This window comes from Lissotriton vulgaris, chromosome 8 (assembly GCF_964263255.1).
Source record: "Lissotriton vulgaris chromosome 8, aLisVul1.2, whole genome shotgun sequence".
Taxonomy (NCBI): domain Eukaryota; kingdom Metazoa; phylum Chordata; class Amphibia; order Caudata; family Salamandridae; genus Lissotriton; species Lissotriton vulgaris.
In genome coordinates this window covers 1,281,305,365-1,281,326,382 of record NC_141696.1, presented here as the reverse complement: position 1 = coordinate 1,281,326,382, position 21,018 = coordinate 1,281,305,365, and the positions used below count along the sequence as shown (strand labels likewise).

At 42.1% G+C, this 21,018-nt stretch overlaps 1 protein-coding gene across 1 annotated transcript in view; it reads right to left on the bottom strand.

Annotated features, from left to right (window-relative positions):
* XPO4 (exportin 4) overlaps positions 1-21,018 on the bottom strand; it is a 451,711-nt gene that overhangs the window by 146,446 nt on the left and 284,247 nt on the right. The window contains exons 11-12 of the mRNA XM_086935208.1: positions 12,729-12,871; positions 1,426-1,574 (exon numbers count right to left, since the gene is read on the bottom strand). Of these exons, the coding sequence (XP_086791334.1) occupies positions 1,426-1,574; positions 12,729-12,871 (292 nt within the window). The remainder of the gene's footprint in view (positions 1-1,425; positions 1,575-12,728; positions 12,872-21,018) is intronic.

Genomic DNA, 21,018 nt, shown 5'->3' with positions numbered 1-21,018 from the left:
ACTGCAATCTCTACTTTCCCCACAACCCGGGAGGCCAAAACAAATCCCTGTACTTCTTTAGGTAGCGTTCCACTATTGGAAAGTTGCACTGCGGTACACCAATACACCCACCCCATATACCTTGAACATTCCTCTCTGTAGGTCCTTGCCAACACTGCAAGGACCTTTATCAGCCCACGGATTGGCATCTTGGGAAGATGGTGAAATCACAACTGTAGGCTCCTTATTTAATGATAAAGCTTTAATGCATCACGCTGAGCTCGTACGCACTTATAATGTATCAAATACACCACTTTTGACCCATGCCAGCATCCTACACTTCGTCCGCAAGCATTGGCTCGTTGAGAAACGTGAGCCCTCTACATTCCAATTGTTGCAAGCACTACACATAATGGGCCAAGGGGAGCATTTAGTTAGATGGTTATACAGGGGCCTGAGAGAGCATTTGGAAATTACTTCTATTTCCTTCCTTTTCTCCCCCATCCCCCCCGGACACCCAAGCTCCCCCCCCCCCCCCCCATCCCCCAGCCCTTTGGCCCTCATTCACATCTACTGTGTGAACCACTCTGACTGGGCCTTTCAAATTAGTTTTTAGGTGGGAGAGGGATGGGGTTGAGCGTCTGCTCCAAAATACTATTTGTGTTGTAAATTTTAAAAATCCTAGTCACAAATATTTTATATCGCAGTCCTTTCATCAACACTGTTAATTGTACGTCGAATGCCAAGCAATACCATGACCTGTTCATAGAGAGGATAAATGCAAATGTACTTTGCTTAATTATAGAAACAATACTACTATAGATTTGTGCTGCCTTGAAAACTTTAAATATGTGTTACAAAAAAACAAACAAAATATCTGGTTCCCTAAAATGGGTTTTAAGCATCCTAAGCTAAATTAGGCGTCTTGATCATTTAAGATGAAAGTGCGACCATATCATCATGATGCAATAATACCAAGAATGGAGCTTTTGAACCTCTCGCCTCTAGTTAGTTTAACAATATGGATTCATAGTAACAAACCCGGCACTTCTACAAAGAATGTAAAAGAGTGGGTGCAATTTGGTCAATGGGAAAAAAAAACAGATGGCAAAATCACCAGTTCTATACTGTGGAACCCCTGTCGATAAGCAGTTTTTAAGAAGAGGCCATAACTAGAAAGGCCTTGAACTTGCTCTAAATAGCACTGACAAGGAACAAGCCACAGGTATACTTTTTGTTTTGCACAGGTACAGACAATCAGTTTTAAAGGAAATAATAGGTAATGTTTGCAGTTTAAAAGGTTTTGCTAAAAGCATTTGCAACTACTTATAAAAATACATTTTAGAAAAATCAGGCTTTTAAAGCATTTATCTGGAAAACACATTCTTCAGAGCATCTTCTTATTTGTGAAGGCACAAGCGACTGGTAATATAACTATACACACACCTGTAACTAAGATAAGCCAGTGGATATCCTCATACAGTTCATCAAGCACTGAACTGTCAGAGGAACCGGATCCCGGAGACGAGAGTAAGTGATGCTGCTGATGTCTTTGTAACTGACCATGAAGTCGTGTCACTCTGTCTTCTAGCAAACTACAAAATAAACAAAGAAAAAAGTTTTATATATTTGTAGATTAAATCACACATTCTTTGGCTTAACATTGCAATCTATGGCAAAGTTTTCTAGGTTTGGTCAGGTTTTTTTCCTCCAAGCTATGCAAGTGTACAACAGACTAATCAGTATTTGCATAGCCTTTATCACAACAAATTCCCCCAGGTGGCCAAAATCTGATTTGTCTAATTTATTCTGAAAGCATACTTACTAGGAATTTGTGCCCTTGAAAAACTACTGCTAAAGTGATGCACATTTGAAATACAGTTACTACCAAGACATTGTTCTTGGGCTAGGAAATAAGAGAATTTAACTGCTTATATACATAGCTATGGAACCCCTAGCGAAAGGTATGTCAAAAACACAAATCTATATTGTGGAATCCCTAGCATGAGCCCAACATCATGCCACGCATTTTAACCAAGTATCCTTTTCAGGCCTTGCCACCACAGAGCAAACACAGAGCAAGTTGTGAGAAAGTGCCTCTATTGACATGGTTAGCCCCCCGCTTTTTGCCTCATTTTGTTTGTAGTGCACAGGGTCCCTACCAACCAGGTCGCCTGTGCCAGTACTTCTTCCCTAAAACACATCCTCAATTGGTACTTCTGCCTCCTAAAGTCCCTAGTAGTGGTACCCTAAAGTACCTAGAGCCTGGGAGGTGAAGCGGGTCACCTGAGACCCTACACACTAGGACCATGCCACTGTACTTGCAGCTTGCATGCCCTTGTGGGATGAAAAACGGCCAAGTCGACATAGCACCCTGCCTGGGCAAAGTACGAGTTGGGTTTGAAAAACCATGAAAGAAAATTCCATGCTTTTGTTTTCAGGAATAACTATAATAAATGGAACTATCCATGTAATTGACATTTGTATATGCACCTTGCAAGTTCTAATATGGCCGCCGATTTAACAGAAAATAGGCGTGCAGGCTAACGTGGTCAAATCCTTGTAGTCCTTACTCAATGTTCTTGCTTAGTGAAAGTGAGTATTTTAAGGAAAAAATTATGGCGCTCTGGCATCGTGAACAAGGCAGCTGAGACTGCTGAAACGCGTTGATGTTTGTCATTTACAATTTAAAAAAACGAGTGACTCAACCCATCTGGGAGGGCTGGATGATTATTTCCTACGAAGGAGGAAAGTCTTATTTTCGAATACATATACATATATATATATATATATATATATATATATATATATATATATATACACACACACTTACAGCAATTGCCTCTAATGTTGTACAACAGTGATGCCAACACTGGTCGATCAGGGGCGAATCTACAGCATGTACACATACAAATAATTGAAATATATATTTATATGATATAAAAGTCTACATATCCATAGTCCGGGATTATCCTGAACATCTGGCACAGATCCACCCCTCCAGAACGGTGTTGGGTACCACTTTTTTCTCAGTGTTTCCTCTGAGACATGACCTTTTATGCACGAGGACATGGATGCGCGCTATCCATTTAAAAATCAAAGACAAAAAGCTACTTTATTACAGGTAATGTCAAAGATTTAATATAATTTATAAATTCGTCTAGGAACATTTAGCTTGTAAAAATCGTGGACAGTATTTGAGACCCTAGTTCGGTGCAGGCAAGCAAGGCCAGTTTTGCACCAGTGTTTGAACTAACAGATGAAAATAATGAAATGGCGAAATGATGCAAAAATGCACTTTTTTGCATCACTAGGATGTGTGCAAATGTAATTTTTACTTTGTGCAAATTTCATTGTACTTCACGGGAGAAAAGTAATTTTTTTCTGGTGCAGTTTGAGCAGTGTCAGTTGCCATTCTAACAGAATAATTGGTCTAGAGTGCAGAAAACAGCACTTTCTACTTTGCAGTTAAACAAACATGCATTGCCAAAGCTTATAGGTCTAGTTTGCTTTTCAAATCCATAATAATATATTTAAAAAGCCTGCAGCAGTGATAAAAAGCAAAAACTCTATAATTTAATGTGTAATTATTATATGTACTTTTGAGGTGTAAAATTGTCCCTTTGTGTACTGCAAAGCATGCACCTTACAAGGGCCATGATACTTTAAGGGCCAACAGAAAGAGAAGGAACAATACTTCTCGAGGTGAATCCCTCTTTAATTCTATTAACACCTTAGCTGCGGCGGCTATTCTGCCGCAGCGCTAGGGGGAAGAGGGGGGGGCGCACGGTGCTCCCGTACTCGTGACGAAACCGCTCCGTCACGAGCCTCGGGTGGGCTGTGCTTGTGACGGAACGGTTCCGTCGCAGCCCCGCCCGCTTAATAGAACGTGCCGCGCAGGCGCCAAATCAGCGCCGTGCAGGCGCGGCGAGCGGGCCGTGACTGAACCGTTACGTCACCAGCACAGCCCACCCGAGGCTCGTGACGGAGCAGTTCCGTCACCAGCACGGAACGGGTTAAAAAATATTGTAATAATAGTAACACACAACTAAGCTGTCAAGCAAGACCTAAGAACTGAGGCATTGTGTAGCCTCGAACAATGTCTGCAGTAGACATAAAAGACGCCCTCTGAGCAGCAGGCCTGGGCCCTTGTCCCTGGCCAGTGAGTGCTAGACGAGACACACCCCTCTTCACACCGAGGGGGCTTTGAAATATAGAAAACTGTCTTCCATGCAGCCCTTCACCTCACTCATTCTCTATAAACAGATCAAAGACATGCTAATTTATGCACAAGGGGTTGCTGGAACCTCGTGTGTGAAGCTTACAGCACTCCCACCGCAGGTTATGATTATTTGCATTAGGCAGTATTTATTTCTCACTAGTGGTGATTTTCAGTGTGTTTGTACTCTGCAATGGGAGAAGAGATGTGGCTTATCAGCCGGAGCTGCCGACTACAGAACTGGGACCCAAGGTTCAAGACAGAGACTTGTCTCGTCCATCCTGTGAATCAGGGCAGACTGCATAACGTCCTGTGTACAGCACCCGCCAAAAAAGTTCTCGCCGAACGCAACTTAAAACGCCCTTAGGCCAAGTTCGTCCAAACGAGAACAGCAAAAGTAGTGTTGCTGTTAGCTCTAGCTGACGTTTCCAGTTTAATTGTTGAGCATGTTTGAGAAATGCTTGCATTAGGCCTCCAGAGTCATAAGGTAAAGGATCTTGCATGTATATATGTATTGCTGTGTTTAGTTACCTGTTTTTTTGCAGTACATTTCAGTCATTATTGTGTGACACAGGCTCAAATTAAACGCTGCCTAGGCGAGACCTAAAAATGGAGCGGTTTAAAAAAACGATATGCGAATATACATGAAAAATTAGATCCATTAATTAGATGGATACAAGATATTTTAGAGGTCATAACTCAGGAGTACTTAAAAATCCAAAGATCATAACAGGTGTATTTGTAAAGCGATCGTCCACACAAAGGTATCTTGGCGCTGAATAACAGATGTTTATTGTTACCCAACTCATTGGTACTCATTTCATTGACCTCAGAAGGATGAAAGGCTGAGTGGACCTGCCGGGATTTGAACCTGTGACCATGAGGTCGAACACAGACCCCTGAAGTGGAAGCATTAGTTCACTAAACCACCAGACCTGGCTAAAAAAAGCACATGGCTGTTCAGCTAATTGGCAATTTGGAGTGAAAATGTTTTGGGATAAGGGTACTGGAGTACACTGAAAAAATAAAGCTTTTGAGGTCAATCCTTGATTAACATCCCAGCTAAGGAAAGGCCCTGTTAATTCTGAACACATTCTATGCAAAAGTTTTCAGAACATTTGACTGATTAGCAGATCAATTTATAAATGAATGACAATTGAGTATACATAATATGTATCGCATGTGTTCCATATGGTCGAAGAAATCAGGTGTATAATAAATACTAAAAGATTTACAATGCAAGGGAACTCAACAATACCCATGTTATAAACTTTTGCCAAAAGTACAGAAGCATTTGCTGAATACAAAATGTCAACTGAGTATAGACTAAATACATTCTTTACTACAAATATCAATGTTTATGCACTTCTATGTACAAACTTTGATCAAAGGATTCTCTACTTTGTTCAAGATACACATTTTCTAAACATATTAAATGAAGTGCATTGCTTACACTGGAGGTAAAAAGCTTGATGACTTTGAATAACTAAACCAAAGGCACCAATGAAGTTCTTCTAAATCAGTTGTTGTAATTTTGTTATACTGCAATTATTTTCAGTGTATTCATTAAATCTTTATGGAACAGCAAGGGCTTCCAAAGCAGCTATACAGCATGCAAGCACATTTATAGAGTACATTTAATGAGTTATGAAGATATTTACTTGCTAGATGTTAAAATTGGATGCAAGTTCATACTGAGGTTTTGATTAAGGAGATTGTTAAGAGTAGCTTGTTAATATCTTCATCATTTTAACAGAGCGGCACACCAAAAGGCCTACAATATTGCCACATCTATCCCAAAAAGATTACACCAGAGATAGCAAAATTTGAAAACGAACAAGAATATTTTAAAACAGATGTGTGTGAAGAGCTCGTTCTGCTACAGAAACAGGTTGAGGAAAGAACACCGGTAACTCAACTGATTGGTTAAGATGAGAAGCAGAAACTACTTTAGGGATGAATTTTGGGTTGGTACGAAAAACTACCCTATCTTTATGAAGCTGAAAGAAGGGTTATTCTAAGAGTAATGGCTGAAGCTTACTAACTCTCCTTAATGAAGTGATTGCAATGAGAAAGGCAAACTTCCATGAAAGGAACTGTAAAGGACAATTGTGTAATGGTTCAAACGGTGGGCCCATGAGTCTTGTTGTAGTGTAGTTCCTATATTCCCAATAGGCTCTGCGCATTGGAATAATATATACTGTAGTTTAGACATAGGACTGAGGTCTACTAGGTCTCTACCGTATATATTAAACTTAAACAGAGGTCACTAGAAACTCTCGAATTCACGAGAAGGGATTAGTTTCTGACAACCGCATAAACATGACAACTTTGTTTCTCAAGAATAAGAAATCAAATCTCTAGAGTCGCGGAAACAATAGATAACTATTTTACTCAGTCAATCGTGCATGCTTCGTTTCACCAGAGATGCAGAGAAATAGAGAGACAGGCGTTTTCAATAAAAGTATTTATTGAACAGTCTTCTTTCTCAAGCATTGGAAATGAACTGCTACAATTGTAATACTGAAGTACAATGCATATAATACGAACAGTATTGTAAAGTAGTACTGTAAAAGCATGATAAGGTTTCTAAGCCATAAAAGTGCATAAAATACATACAGTAATAAATAATGACTAAAAGTACTCAACTGGTGCTTCTAAAATACGCCTACCCCGGTGTAACTAACCTAAGTCTAGTACGAAGGAAGAAGTAAGTGAAGAGTAGCCTAAGTTTAGTAGTTCTCTGCCAGGAATCTATTCCAAGAATTCTCTAAGAGGTCTAATCAGCTCTGTACCTTGGTTTTAGAATGAAGGAGGTCTTGTATCTCTCTCTCAGAATTGGATTTCCCAGATACCCGCAAGGGTAAGCCGGAAACACTGGCGCTGGATTTCTCGGCAAGAGAAAAGACAACGTCTTTTCTCAGTGCGTCAGCTGGAGGGTCGGCTTCCTTAGGCACTTGCTGCTGCAGGGCGTCGGGCAAGTAGATCGTCGATCTGCCCCAAACCACTGAGTCCGTGACTGGGCAAACCGTGGCATATTTATACTTTGACGGTGCCGAGTTTGACGCATGTTTGGACTTAATATCGTCACTCAAAGGCTAAATTCTTGGAAAACGCCAGGAGTTCTTGGAGAACTTAATATTCAAGCAGGGGGAAGTTCCTAGCAGCTGAAGGCGGGTTTTTCCAAGAAATCGTTGTTAAATTCTCGGAACGTAGTGGAAGTAGCCATGCCGTATTTGGGCTTTATGGCTTAGGCCAAATAGGGTAGGGATTTCTAATCCTATATAAGGATATGATAAAGTATACCTATATAAGGGCATGAATCAGGAAAATTACACTAGGGGCCTAGATTTGTTTACAACATTGAAAGTACAATATTGAGATTCCATACTGGAGGTATTCTGGGTGGAATTACCCTCTTTAAGCCTTCCATAAAGCTTTAATTACAGGGACTTTGAACAAAGATAAATGCTGTCTGCTCTGCAAATATGCAGCTACTGCTGCAAGGTGCAATCGAATAGATGTGTAAGCTAGCCCACATTGCTTTAAGTGCAGAAGGTAACAGATAATATTCTGAACAGAAGCATCCAGAGGATTAATTTTGTTGTTCTTACAGTAGACAACACATTGTTTCCACTTTGCTGCATAGCAAGCTCTGGTCGTAGGTTTTCTTGCTTCTCTCAGAATATTCATACAGTCTGGTGACAAATTTAAATACCCAAACTCTATGACATCAAGAGCCAAATCTTTAAGAAAGCTCCTTGGGATTTGGATGCTTGATTTCTACATGGTTCTGAGTGAGAAGACTGGAGGGGAGATGCAGCTTTTGATGTGGAACTACTGACAGCTATAATAGGGTTGTGTACCATGGTTCATGGGTCCGTGTGGGAGCTACCAAAATCAGTGAGTGATGCTTGCCTGAGTTTTCGAACCAGAAACGGAAGAAGTGGGAGAAGCGGAAAAGCGTAGGCAAATATCCCTTACCAGTTCATCCAAAGGGCATTGTGGGATCCGCTCCTCTGTGACTCTTACAGGCCACTATCTATGATCAATGTGGATAATAAGATCCTGGCTAAGTTATTAGCTACAACCTCTGCACTCTCTTTGCAGTAATGCAGAAGGTGGATCCCTCCCTCCCTGCTGCTGCCATATTTCTGGATGCGACTAAGGCGTTTGATACGCTAGAGTGGCCTTATCTGTTCTCGCTACTGACCCGTATCGGCGTGAACCCTGCTTTTCTCCAAAGATCGCACTACTATACACGTCTCCAGCTACTAGGTTGTGGGTCAATGGTGCGATATCTCCCCAGATTGCGGTAGCCTGAGGTACGAGGCAGAGGTGCCTGCTATCACCCCTCCTCTTCCCTATAGCAAATGGAGTCTTTGGCGGCCAGACTGCAGTAGCATCATGCCCTGAGGGGGCTCGACTTCATGCATAGCGTTATTTTGGATTCCATGTATGCGGATGATGTGGTTCTTTATGTTAATCACCCGGAGACCAATCTTGACCCCCTTTAACAGGATATCACCAGATTCGGAGGACTGTCTTGCGTCAGCGTCAACTGGGGGAAGTCAGTAATTTTCCCACTCACTACCACCACAGTCATATTTCAGTCTGAATTCCCTCTTAAATGGGCGACCTCTCCAGTGAAATACCTCGGTTTCTGGATTAGCAGGGACCATGAGGAACTGTGGAGATGCAACTATGGTAAGCTCATGGAGTGGCTGGGAAGCAGACTGCCCCGCTGGAGAGCGCTCTATCTATCCTTGGCTGGCCGGATCGCCATTGCCAAGATGGTGGTTTTCAGGTCTTTGTGAATCTCCCACTCCCCCTCACCTCCGAATTCAAGAGGAGGCTGCGTTCAAACCTGATCTCCCTCGCATAGGCGGGTGGGTAACTTCGGGTAACCTGGGAAGTCCTCACGCTCCTGTTTGAGCAGGGGGACTTGGGGGCACCCGACATGACATAGTATCATAGTTGCGCGCAGGCCCGATTTGGTTTCCACTGGATCTACCCGACCCTTTTCATGCCACATACTGCTCCTAAGAGCGACCAAGCAGACCCGGTTCCACTACACATGGGGCTGTTCCACATAACGCCGTCAGCGGCCTGGAATTGACAGTGGGATGTATGGTTTGGGCATGGCAGGAGCTCTGCCACAGAGCACGTTTGGATTCCATGTTTGCACCGTCGGTCCCGCTCACTAGGCACCCAGCGCTGCATTCACGACTGAGGCAGGGGTCTGCCAGCGTTTGACAAGCTCCAGATACATACACTTGTACATGCTTTCCCGGAAAGCGTGTTTATTGACCTAGATGCTGCATTAGGAAAGGACCATACTGAACTCCTTGAGAGGATGACCTACTTCCAATTGCGGGCTGCGCTTCAAGCCCAATTTCCCTTGTTCCCGATTGCGCCCCCAACATTTCAAGTGCTGGAAGCGTTCTTAACTAATCCTTCGCCACACAAACTAATCTCACGTATATACTCTGGCATATAGCATGAGTCTCCAGTCTGCGTGCCCCCCGCTAAGCGCGAATGGGAGGCATGCCTGGGTACTCCGTTTGGGGAAGGGGTCTGGGCCTACTGTTGCGCACAATCAAAAGACATGTCACCCAATCAGACTGCAGGCTGACTAATTTTAAATTCCTGCATCAGTTATATAGGACTCCTGTGTGGCTGCGCAAAGCGGGACTGAGTGCGGATGCGAGGTGTGTGCGGTGTGGAATACTCACGGCCTCCTTCATGCACCTGGCCTGTGAATGTTTGGCCGTAGCTAATTATTGAACCTGCGTTTGAGGCACTGAGCGAAATGCTGGAGTACAGGTTGGAGCCCTCCCCACTTCTTGCTCTGCTAGGTGATGTCAAGAATCTCCCTGCAGATATCAGGAGACTGGCTGCCATGATGCTGCTGTTGGCCAAGAGGCGAGTGGCTATATGATGGGGCCGAAAGCATAAACTGTGTAGGGATGACTGGCTTAGGGACGCTGCTTTCTGCCATAACCCAGAATTCTGACAATTAGAACTTATGCCAACACAGCCACACCCTCACAACATCTGGCAACCTCTGCAAAGTTTCCTGCAACTCCACTCTGCTGAACCTGCAGAACCCCCGGTGACTGTGGTGTGAATGGCCATGATGCTGCATGATCCATAGGTCGGAATACTGTCACCCACCCGTACTCTACCAGAGAGACACTTCTACTCCCCCCTTCCTTTTTTCCTTCCCTCCCCAGTACCACTCTATACCTGCGCTTCCCCCTCTCGAGCCTCCTTGTCTACCCAATCTTTTTCTCTTCTTTCTTTTTGCTGAACGGCAACGGCTGCTCTCTGAGATGATGCACCAGCTAGCAGGAAATATGGGCAACAACAGGATTTTAAATGTATGGCCGAATTACCAAAGCTGTGCATCGCTGGTTGTAAAATTACTTGTTTACGATTGATGCCTTGTCTTTTCTATGATGCTTTAATATCGCCCTCTCCGGGGCAGCCTGTCGCAGCTTTGTATTTGCCAAAATCCCTAAATAAAAACTAAAAAACAACATTTGGGCATTGAGCGCGGTCTACTGCGGCGAACGGATCAATTTGCGGGTATCCCATTATTGAAAGTATGGAAGGAGAACTTGGGGATGAAGCTCACACTCATGTATTTGCTGCCTCCGTCTGCTGAGAAGGACGGCAATTTGATTGCCCATTTCCAAATTGTCTGAGACAGGCGAGGCAGTTGGAGAGTGTATCTCTCCATGTTTTTGTACATAGTACATCGCTGTCATGTTGTCTGTGGGGGCTAGGACAACTCTGCCTGTGGCGTAGCTTGTAAACCCACCTCTTTCCCAAATCCTGATTTTCTTCTGCTCTCTTCCTAGTAGTCTTCTTGTCTTTGGGGTTCAGTGCTGGTGATCAGTTTTAAAGCGCGGGGACACACTGTACCTAGTGTAACCAGGCGCTATGTAAAAGGCGTTTATTATTATTATTATTATTATTATTAAATTGAAAAGCTTTTAGCACTAGAAATACTGCTAGAAGCTCTAGATAGTTGATGTCGGAAACATTGTCTCGGTGCCAACCTTAGCCAGAAGGCAGAGGTGGTGCTGAAGCCTTATGCGTTTTGGAAGAGGTTTTAGTGGGGAATGTCTCTTCGGTACTCATGGCACCTTGTCCTGGAGGTACATCTTCAGACTCCAGGTCAATCTCAAGCCCACGTTCAGACTCTGAAATGGAGAAGGCCTCTTCTTCTGCGGCACACACTTCTATTTCTTGCTCTGATTCTTCCCCGAAGATATCCATAATGCGCTGAATTCTTTGACGTTGCATTTCTCGTCATCGAGCCGGACGATCGCGTAGAGCCTTCTTGGATTGAAACGATTTACAAGCATCGCAGTCATCCTCTTTGTGCTCCGGAGAGAGGCACAAGTTACAAACATGATGTAGGTCGTTGAGAGGGTACTTGGCGTGGCACCTAGGACAGAATTGGAATGGAGTCCATTCCATCGGCAGAAGGCTGGCCCGATGCGGCAAGGCCCAATGGCCGGCCACAAGGTTTTCTTGATCGAAGATGGAAAATTTGTTGACCGAATCAATATGCAGAGAACAGGGAAATGCGTACGAAACAATACTATCGAGGGTACAGTGGATTACGCAACGAGGAGAACCCGAAGAACGGTTTTGAACTGGAGCGCAGCAATACACGTCAGAACACAATGGCATTGCCTGTCTTTCATCGGGTGTTTTTAGTCACGATTAATAACATATAGCACCTTCAAATTAGCAGATACCTACAATCCTGCTAAGAATATTCAGTAGAGGTACTGCATAAGTCTGCCACCTCACAGGTGTTACTGGGGCTTTACCAGCAGTTCTTAACTTTTTGATTTCAGTGGCCTCCACTATTAGAAGCCAAGGTAGAACAAAATACATAAAACTACTGAAACAAGCATGCATCAAACAAATACATATATTATGGAGTCTTTTCGTTAATTAAAATTTTTGAAAATTCCGGTTTCAAATGTATGGTGGCTGCAGAAAATGTAACTATCATTACACCTCTGACAAGAGCTTTCAAAGGAGAAGCTGTGAACATCTATCCTGCATTTTGAAATCCTATTAGATCTGCAATCGGAATTATCAAGAACGTACTACAATCTTGCCTACATCTATAAGGGAGATTTACAATATCCATTATCTTAACATCTTCCACAAAAACAACCCCAGATTGTTGGGTGCTGGTTTTGAAATCTGCACAAACTTCGCAAATTTTATCTACTCTAACTCAATGACGCTGCCTTAGAGGGATAAGACAATTTTTTTCCCACTATAGTGGGTAGAGAGGCTTTTGTGCACTTAGTCAGCTGATGTATGTTATATATGGAACAGAACACACATTCACAGGCTTCAGGTATCAACACATTATATATATATATATATATATATATATATATATATATATATATATATATATATATATATAAATTACATATACAATATTACAATAACAAATTAAAAAGGCAGAGGAGAGATCTCGTTTAGTTACCTGATAAGAAGAGGTATGCAGTGATCTGAAGCAATTCTCCCCAACATGCCTACACTGGCCAACTGATCACAAAACATGTCTCGGTCATCTTCCTGAAGTTCATTGATTTCTTCTTCCTCACGTGTGGTTACACCATTAGCAGTCTAATGGGATTTAAAACAGGCATGTCTTCAGCTAATTATTCTACACACAGCACAAGTGACGACTTTAAAAAAAACAGCAACATTAGCATTTTGTGACTTTCTAGATAAGTTACTTACCTTAGATAATGTTCTTTTTGAATGATAAGTGATATTAAAATAGTTCCTAGTCTTAGGAAGCTCCCAAGACATAAGACTGGATATTGGAATTTTTCAGCAGTAACCCTTACTGACACCTGACAGCTCCCAAGTGGCTTTTACTGCAGACAATGTTGGTGAAGCTACCAGACAATGACTTGTAGATCAGTAAAAGCACTGTCCACTGTGATCACATTATCCTCTATTCAAGACAGGGTAGGCCAAAACAGTAAGATCCTCAAGCTAAAACATATTACCAAAGAAGTTCAACCATATCATAAGAGTAGGAGGAATGTGAGGAGACTGAAAAGGAAAATGCTACTTACCAGTATGCATCTGTTCTTGGCATGCCTCGAACATTAAGTATCCTTTGAGAAATGAAATTACCGAAGATGAGTAATGTTTTCATCAAGTGGATGCCCTCTCACAGATTACCAAAGCAACCACCATGCCAGAGCTTCTAAGGACCACAAATGTGTCTACCAATTGTTAAGAAATTGCTCTACCAAACGCTCTTCAGACTCGAACCAAAACAAAAGACAAAAAATACTTGTAACAGCTAGAGAGATCTCCCAACACTGGCACCGCTCTCAGTGGTGCTCCCACTCCCTCTCTGAAGGAGTCTGGACTAGTGCTGACAACTGTTTTGCCAATGTGCAACATTCCGTCCATCACCTGGTGTGTTTGGCTGTTCGCCCTAAGTGGGAAGGGTATGCCCAGACGTGGGTCCCGTGCTCACTATGCCACTGGAGTCAAGCTATCCTGGCTGATGACTGCTGATAGCCAGAAACCAGTCCTAGGATGCTTGATTCCGGTCCAGGGAAGAATTGGCTTGTCAGTTCGGGCTGGACTGTTCCCATGAGGCACAGGGTCAAGACTGATTTGCATATGGCCATGTCGGAACTGGGGTGGCGTGGTGAGCAAAATAACGATGGATTAAACCCAGATCTGTGACTGGAGGTGAATGTTTTGCCAATGTGCAACATTCCGTCCATCACCTTGTGTGTTTTGCTAGTACAATGCACAGCACCGTCCATCTGAAAATGGTTTGCTTTTGGACAGTGTCCTTCCTCCACACTGGACAAGCAAACAAAAAGTTAGTAGGTACTGTAGTTCAATATCTCCACCTTAGAGCAGACAGCATCTCTAATCTGTAGAATCACTCCTCTAGCTTGAAAGGGTGAGGCAATAGAGAAAAAGCTGAGAAACTCTTTTAAGGCATTTTAATTTGCTAAAGCACGGAGATAAATAAAAATGTCATGTGAGCTAGTGACGCCACCTCCTCCATCAGCAACAGGATACAGACAGCAGTGCCTGAAACTCACTAATTCCCCCGCCCCCAATAAGGGACCCCAGCATTAAGTTCAAGTCCCACATAAGAGATCAAAAGGGGTAAAGGGAAATATTCTATAGCCTACTAAAGAAGCCGACAGTGAAAGGCAGCTATTAAACATTATCTTTTTAAGCGTGTAATATGACTGACAGCAAAGAGCTGGTTCTCTAAATAATGGTGTTCTAGCATTGCCAAACAGGCCAAACTTCAGTTTCTTCTTGAAGACAGTCCAAGGATAGGATAGACAGGGTAAAGATTTCCAAATTATTGAGGCCTGAGCCAAAAAGGAGCAGACATCGCATGCGAAAAGATACATTTTAGGCACCTTCAAGATGGCTCTATCCTTGCTCGATAAATCACAAGCAGGAGAATAGGTATACGTTTTAGAGATCAAACAAGCTGAGGCTAACATATGTAAACACTTAAAAGCCAAACATGAATCCTCGGTTCAGGCTCACTCTGCTACAGAGAGACAATACAAAAAGCAGCCTTTCCAGTAGGATATGGTCTCTAGAGTCAAAACCAAATTGCACCATGGGAAACAGCATTCTGTGCTCTTTGTAATTATTGAAACAGTAATTTGGAAAGGACAGGAAACTGGATCAAACCAGCTCAGCATTTACAGCAGTCTCCACAAGGGAGGGATTTGTAGGTAAAAGCAGAGTGAGAATGGGTTTCAACCTCTTCAAATAGTAGAACTTATTGTTTAATCAGTTCACCTGTGTAGCAAGGAAGGTGTCAGTATCCAGAAAATAAATCCTAGGGTCGTTTACTTTATCAACATGCTGAAAGTCAAGGCCAAAAAGGTTGGGTGATTCAAGGACTTTCATTACAGATATCCGTTTTAGAGTAGCTAAAGTGCAAAACAAATTGCGGTCATCTAGGGTTGTACAGTCATCAATCCTGTTAAAACCCCTTAATCTTCATGGCAGTCGAATGAAGGAAGAATTTGATGTATACCTGCAGCCCATCAGCATATGACTGAAGTAAGACTTGGTGGCCCTAAAAATGCTGGAAGAGAGTGAGGAACACTTGGAGATACCCAACATGTTTTACATGTTTTACTGAACTCAGTGGTGAAAGAAGTCTTTACAAGCTTGATAAGTCAGCCGGGAAACAATGACCCCATATAGTAGTGAAGTCAGACCAGGCTTGACGGGGACAGGTAATGCTTATACTGAGGCTGTCCACTGCAAGGGAAAGAACAAACTGCGATACATCAGGCATGCCAGATTTAAGACAATTTGTTTCTTGCAAGGTACACCAATTACAGAAAAGCTTCCGACTGCTAGAGTACCAACTTTGTATAAGGCAGTCAGTGGAGGAAGGCCCTTGGCCTTAGGGACTTTAGCTATGGCTTCAGTGAGATGCATACACCACTGTGTTTTACACTTCTTATGTTGCATGTTCGAAAGCAAACATATTGAAAATCTTTGGGTAAAAAACAGTAAATGTTGCCTAAATAAGTAGACCAGCCTACCATATGGCAAACTTGTAGCTCATAAGTTCTGGCAAGAGAAATGCATTTGTCAGGAAGCTCTAAAAAATGGAAACTTCTACATAAGATACAAGCACATGCTTGACGAGACTGTTGGTCAGTGAAGAGGTAAAAGCACTTTCTGGGAGGGCAACTTTGGAAGTGGAGCAGAGAACTTCAGACCGATATTGAAAAACTGTGAATTTACCCAAACGTTTCCAAGATACAACATAGCTGATCAGTTTTTATGGCCATACAGTCAAAGGCAATGACAAATGCAACCAAAGCACTGGAGCTGCAACCCATTCATGTACTTAAAGCAAAATATGATAAAGAAGGAAAATTGGGCCTCTCCTTGGCATGAAACAAGCGCTTGTTCTAGGTAATTCCACTGACCAGGAAACATAAGCAATGTGCTCCAGAAAGTTACTGAGGGGTGTGGGAGCATACAAGTGAGGATCGAGCTATAAACTGGGTGGATTGATCAGGACTGTGTGAAGTTTAGTCAAGACAAGCAGGGTCAAGAAGTGTAAAGTGCTGGTATGTGTTGCACAGATTAAGACCAGGCTGGAAAAGTGTGCACTATTTTTAGCCTTTATTCTCTGGGTTAAAGGATCAAAAGCAACATATATACACAATGCTATAAGAGTTTGCTGCAATTTCTAAGGCGATTTTGTCAATTACTAAACACTCAATAAATTATTTTTCATTGTATTGTCATTTACAATTTAAATCCAGCTATAACACCAAGGAATATTAGTAGGTGTAGGATTTCTACGTTTGAGCTATTTGTAGTTTTAAGGTCAACCTGTATTGAATAATAAATATATCTCCCATTAGCCACAAGGTACCACTATGCAAATGAAACTTTCATTTTTCTAATACACTACAATTGTGTTATTGTGCGCTGCTATGCATGTCCTTGAGGATTTGTTAAAATCTGTTACTGTTGGTTCTTAATGTCATCAAGAACACCAGAGCTTCTGGAATCCTAGTTGGGATCAGTTGTACATTACAAAATACGTTTAGGCAAGAAACTGTCCAATACACAATTGATGGCCTCTTTTTATGAGGTTTAAACAGCTCTGAGGTTTTAAGCACCCAGTCCAGAGATCAGTGTAAGACTGCAAGCTCTAATCAAAGTAAGGTATCATCATCAAAATACTTTATTTCAGTCAAATGACCATAAAAGTGCAGAAGCAATGAATACATACAGTACATAAAAATAGCCACCATTTTAAGTGGACATTCCTATTGCCAATAAATGTTCATTCAAGCATTTTAGAACATCCTCTGAAGGGCCAATGAAATCAAAACAACACACTCTCCAAAATCCTAAAAACTGGACTAAAGGGGTCTGCCAAGTTGGATGTCTAGTCCATGGATATCTAGGGATAACTTAATCTAGGGACTCGTGTATGTTTGGTATAAATACAGTCTGCTTCTAGATGGTTCAAAGCAGTTTTGTACAGAGGGAAATGTCTTATCTCAGAGAGTGAGTTTCTTTATGTACATCATGAATAAAAAGAATTAAAAAAGTAATTTAGGGCTGACTGATATGGTTGGACAGTACTCTTCATAGCTGTGGTCAAGCAGCAGTAATTCTAAAAGGATTATGTTAGTTACCCAGTAAGCATCTGTTCTTGGCATGGAGAACTGTAGGACATCCAAGATAATCAAATCTGCTCTGGGGAGTAGATTATGATCTCGATATTGCTTATATAAGTCTGTATTCACGCTGATGTATTGTAACTGTTTTCTGAATCTGACTATGCCCACATAAGAAACACACTGACAGATGAATTATGACTTATCTGATTTGTTCATAATTAGGTTTCCTGCTAAAGGGTCTTGTGATCAAATGCTTTTTAACTAGTATTTTTAAAATGCTGTTTTATGAGAAGTTTTTATTATTTTAAACTGTATTCTTTTCTTGTAATGATCAAGTGATTGATCGAATAAATATTCTCCCATCGACTCCTCCTTTCGGTGATAGTTTGCATGGGCATTGACTCTATTGTTAGACTGTTTTCCCCCGAGAGGGCGAGAATGGAGTGAGTGTAGTAAAGATATGTCCATGCCTAAGTCATGTAAATAATGAGAACTGTAATAACTACAGGTGTCCGGGCAGGTGGGAGGGCACATGTGAATCTACAGCTCTACATGCCAAGAACAGATACTTACTGGGTAAGTAACAATCCGTTCGAGGCATGTGTGCTGTAGATACACATGTTTGCCATAGACTATGTAGCAGAATACTCCTAAAGCGGACGCTAACCAGTAGATGTTGCAGTTGTCTGAAAAAGTGTCTTAAGCACTGCTTGCTCTCCATTGGCTTGTTGGTGTGCTAACACATCTGCACAATAGTGTTTAGTAAATGTGTGTGTTGTAGACCATGTTGCTGCCTTACAGATGTCAGCTAGAGGTATGTTACCTAAAAAGGACAGAGCAGCCACTATTTTGCTAGTGGAATGCGCTCTAGGGGGTATAGATAGTTATTTTAGCTTTTGCATAGCAGGTTTGAATGCATTTAACAAGCCATCTGGAAATGCCAGTTTTAGAGATAGGCCTGCTCTTTGTGAGGGGGAGCAAATGAAACTAACAGATGCTTTGTTGTACGAAAATCTTTTTTCCTTTCAATGTGGTACAATAACGCTCTTCTGACATCAAGTGTGTAAAGAGCTCGTTCTGCGAACACAGCTAACTCAACTGATTTTTTAAAGATGGAAAGCAGAAACTGCCTTGGGAAGGAATCTGGGATGGGTGCGTAGAACTACCGTAGCTTTACGGAGCTGAAAGAAGGGTTCTTTTAAGTTTAATGCTAGTATCTCACCAATTCTCCTCAATGAAGGTATTGAAATGAGTAAGGCAACCTTCCATGAAACAAACTTTAAAGGACAAATGTCCAATGGTTCAAAGGGTGGACCCATAAGTCTTGTAATTACAATGTTAGGATTCCACATTGGGGCTGGAGGTATTCTTGGTGGTATTAGTCTTTAAGACCTCCATAAAAGCTTTAATGACTGGAACTTTGAATAAAGATAAATGTGTTTTGCAAATTACAATGTTAGGATTCCACATTGGGGCTGGAGGTATTCTTGGTGGTATTACTCTTTTTAAGACCTCCATAAAAGCTTTAATGACTGGAACTTTGAATAAAGATAAATGTGTTTTGCAAATTACAATGTTAGGATTCCACATTGGGGCTGGAGGTATTCTTGGTGGTATTACTCTTTTTAAGACCTCCATAAAAGCTTTAATGACTGGAACTTTGAATAAAGATAAATGTGTTTTGCAAATATGCAGCTACTCCTACAAGGTGCAATCGAATAGATGAGTAAGCTAACCCAGTTTGCTGTAGGTGCAAAAACAAAATGTCTCGAACAGAAGCATCTTGAGGAATGATTTTGTTGTTGTTAAAATAAACAAATTGTTTCCACTTGGCTGCATAAGCTGGTAGTAAGCTTTCTTACTTCTTTCAGAATAGTCATACAGTCTGGTGGCAAATTTAAATATCCAAATTGTAGGACTTCTGGAGCGAAATCGCTAAAAAGAGCTCTGTGGGATTTAGAAGCTTGATTTCTCCATGGTTCTGAGTGAGAAGACTAGAGGGGAGATGTAACTTTTGATGTGGAACTACTGACAGTTCTAACAGGGTGGTGTACCACTGTTGACGAGCCCATGTGGGAGCTACCAACATCAGTGTAAGTGATGTTTGCCTGAGTTTCCGAAGCAGAATTGGAAGGAGTGGGGGAGGCAGAAAAGCGTAGGCAAATATCCCTGACCACTTGATCTATAGGGCATTGCGTTTGGAAAGAGGGTGTGGGAATCTGGAGGCGAAGTTTGGGCATTGTGTGTTGTCTACTGTGGCGAACAGATCTATTTGTGGTTATCCACATTGTAGAAAGAATAGAAGGGGAACTTGGGGATGAAGTTCCCACTCGTGTTTTTGCTGCCTCCTTCTAATGAGGTCGGCAATTCACTCCCGGAAGGTGCTCTGCTAGAAGGTAAATCTTGTGATGGGTTACCCAGCTCCAAATTGTCAGAGAGAGGGTTGACAGTTGAAGACTGTTTCCGCCCTTATTTTTGTACACAGTACATAGCTGTCACGTTGTATATACGGACTAAGGCAACTTTGCCTTTGAGGTGAGACTGTAAAGCTTTCAGTGCTATAAATACTGATAGAGCTCTAGATAGTTGATGTGGAGACATTTGTGCTTGTTGTCCCAGAGACCTTGAATTGTGTAATGGTGGAGATGTACACCCCAACCTGTGAGATGCGACGGCTGTTCGCACGATCTGTGGAACAGGGTCCATAAAGGGCCACCCTTTTGATAACTTTTGTGGGTTCCACCACTGCAGAGAGCCAAGAGCGCGGCTGTCTACTAACAATAGATCTGTTAATTGACCCGGAGACTGATTCCAATAACGTGCTAAGCACTCTTGTAGAGGACACATGTAATCTTCCATGAGGCACTATTGCGATGAATGACATCATTCCTAGTAGCTGCATTAAAGTCCTGGCTGGTAAGGTTTGGCCGGCCTGGAATTGTAGCAATAGAGTTTGGATATTGTAAATTCCTGCTGCACTGGTCAGGCTAGAGCTTTTAGAGTGTTGAGAGTGCTCCTAGATAAGACTGTCTATGAAGACTGTAGGTGAGACTTTTGCATGTTGACTGTGAAACCCAATTGGTGGAGTAGGTGTAGCGTGGTCGGTGTGTGTTCTAGACACTTTTGCTATGTGCTGGCTTTGATGAGCCAATCGTCTAGGTACGGGAAGAAATGAATTTGTTGTCTTTTGAGACAAGCTGCCACTACTGCTAGACATTTGATAAACACTGGCAGCAGTAGTCACTCCAAATAGGCGCACTTTGAACTGATAGGGTTTGCCTGCTATCACAAATATGAGATATTTGCGATGAGCTTGATGAACGAGAATATGAAAATATGCATCTTTTAAGTCTAGTGTGGACATAAAATCGCCTTGCTTTAGAAGTGGAAGGATCTGTTGAAGCGTTACCATATGGAAATGTTCTGACAGTATGTACTGGTTTAACACTCCGAGATCCAAAATTGGTCTTAAGGAGCCATCATTTTTCTGGATTAGAAAATAGAGAGAATAAACACCTGAACCTTGATACTGTAATGGAAATGGTTCTTTGGCTCCCTTTTCTAAGAGAGATGGCACCTCTTGTATGAGTA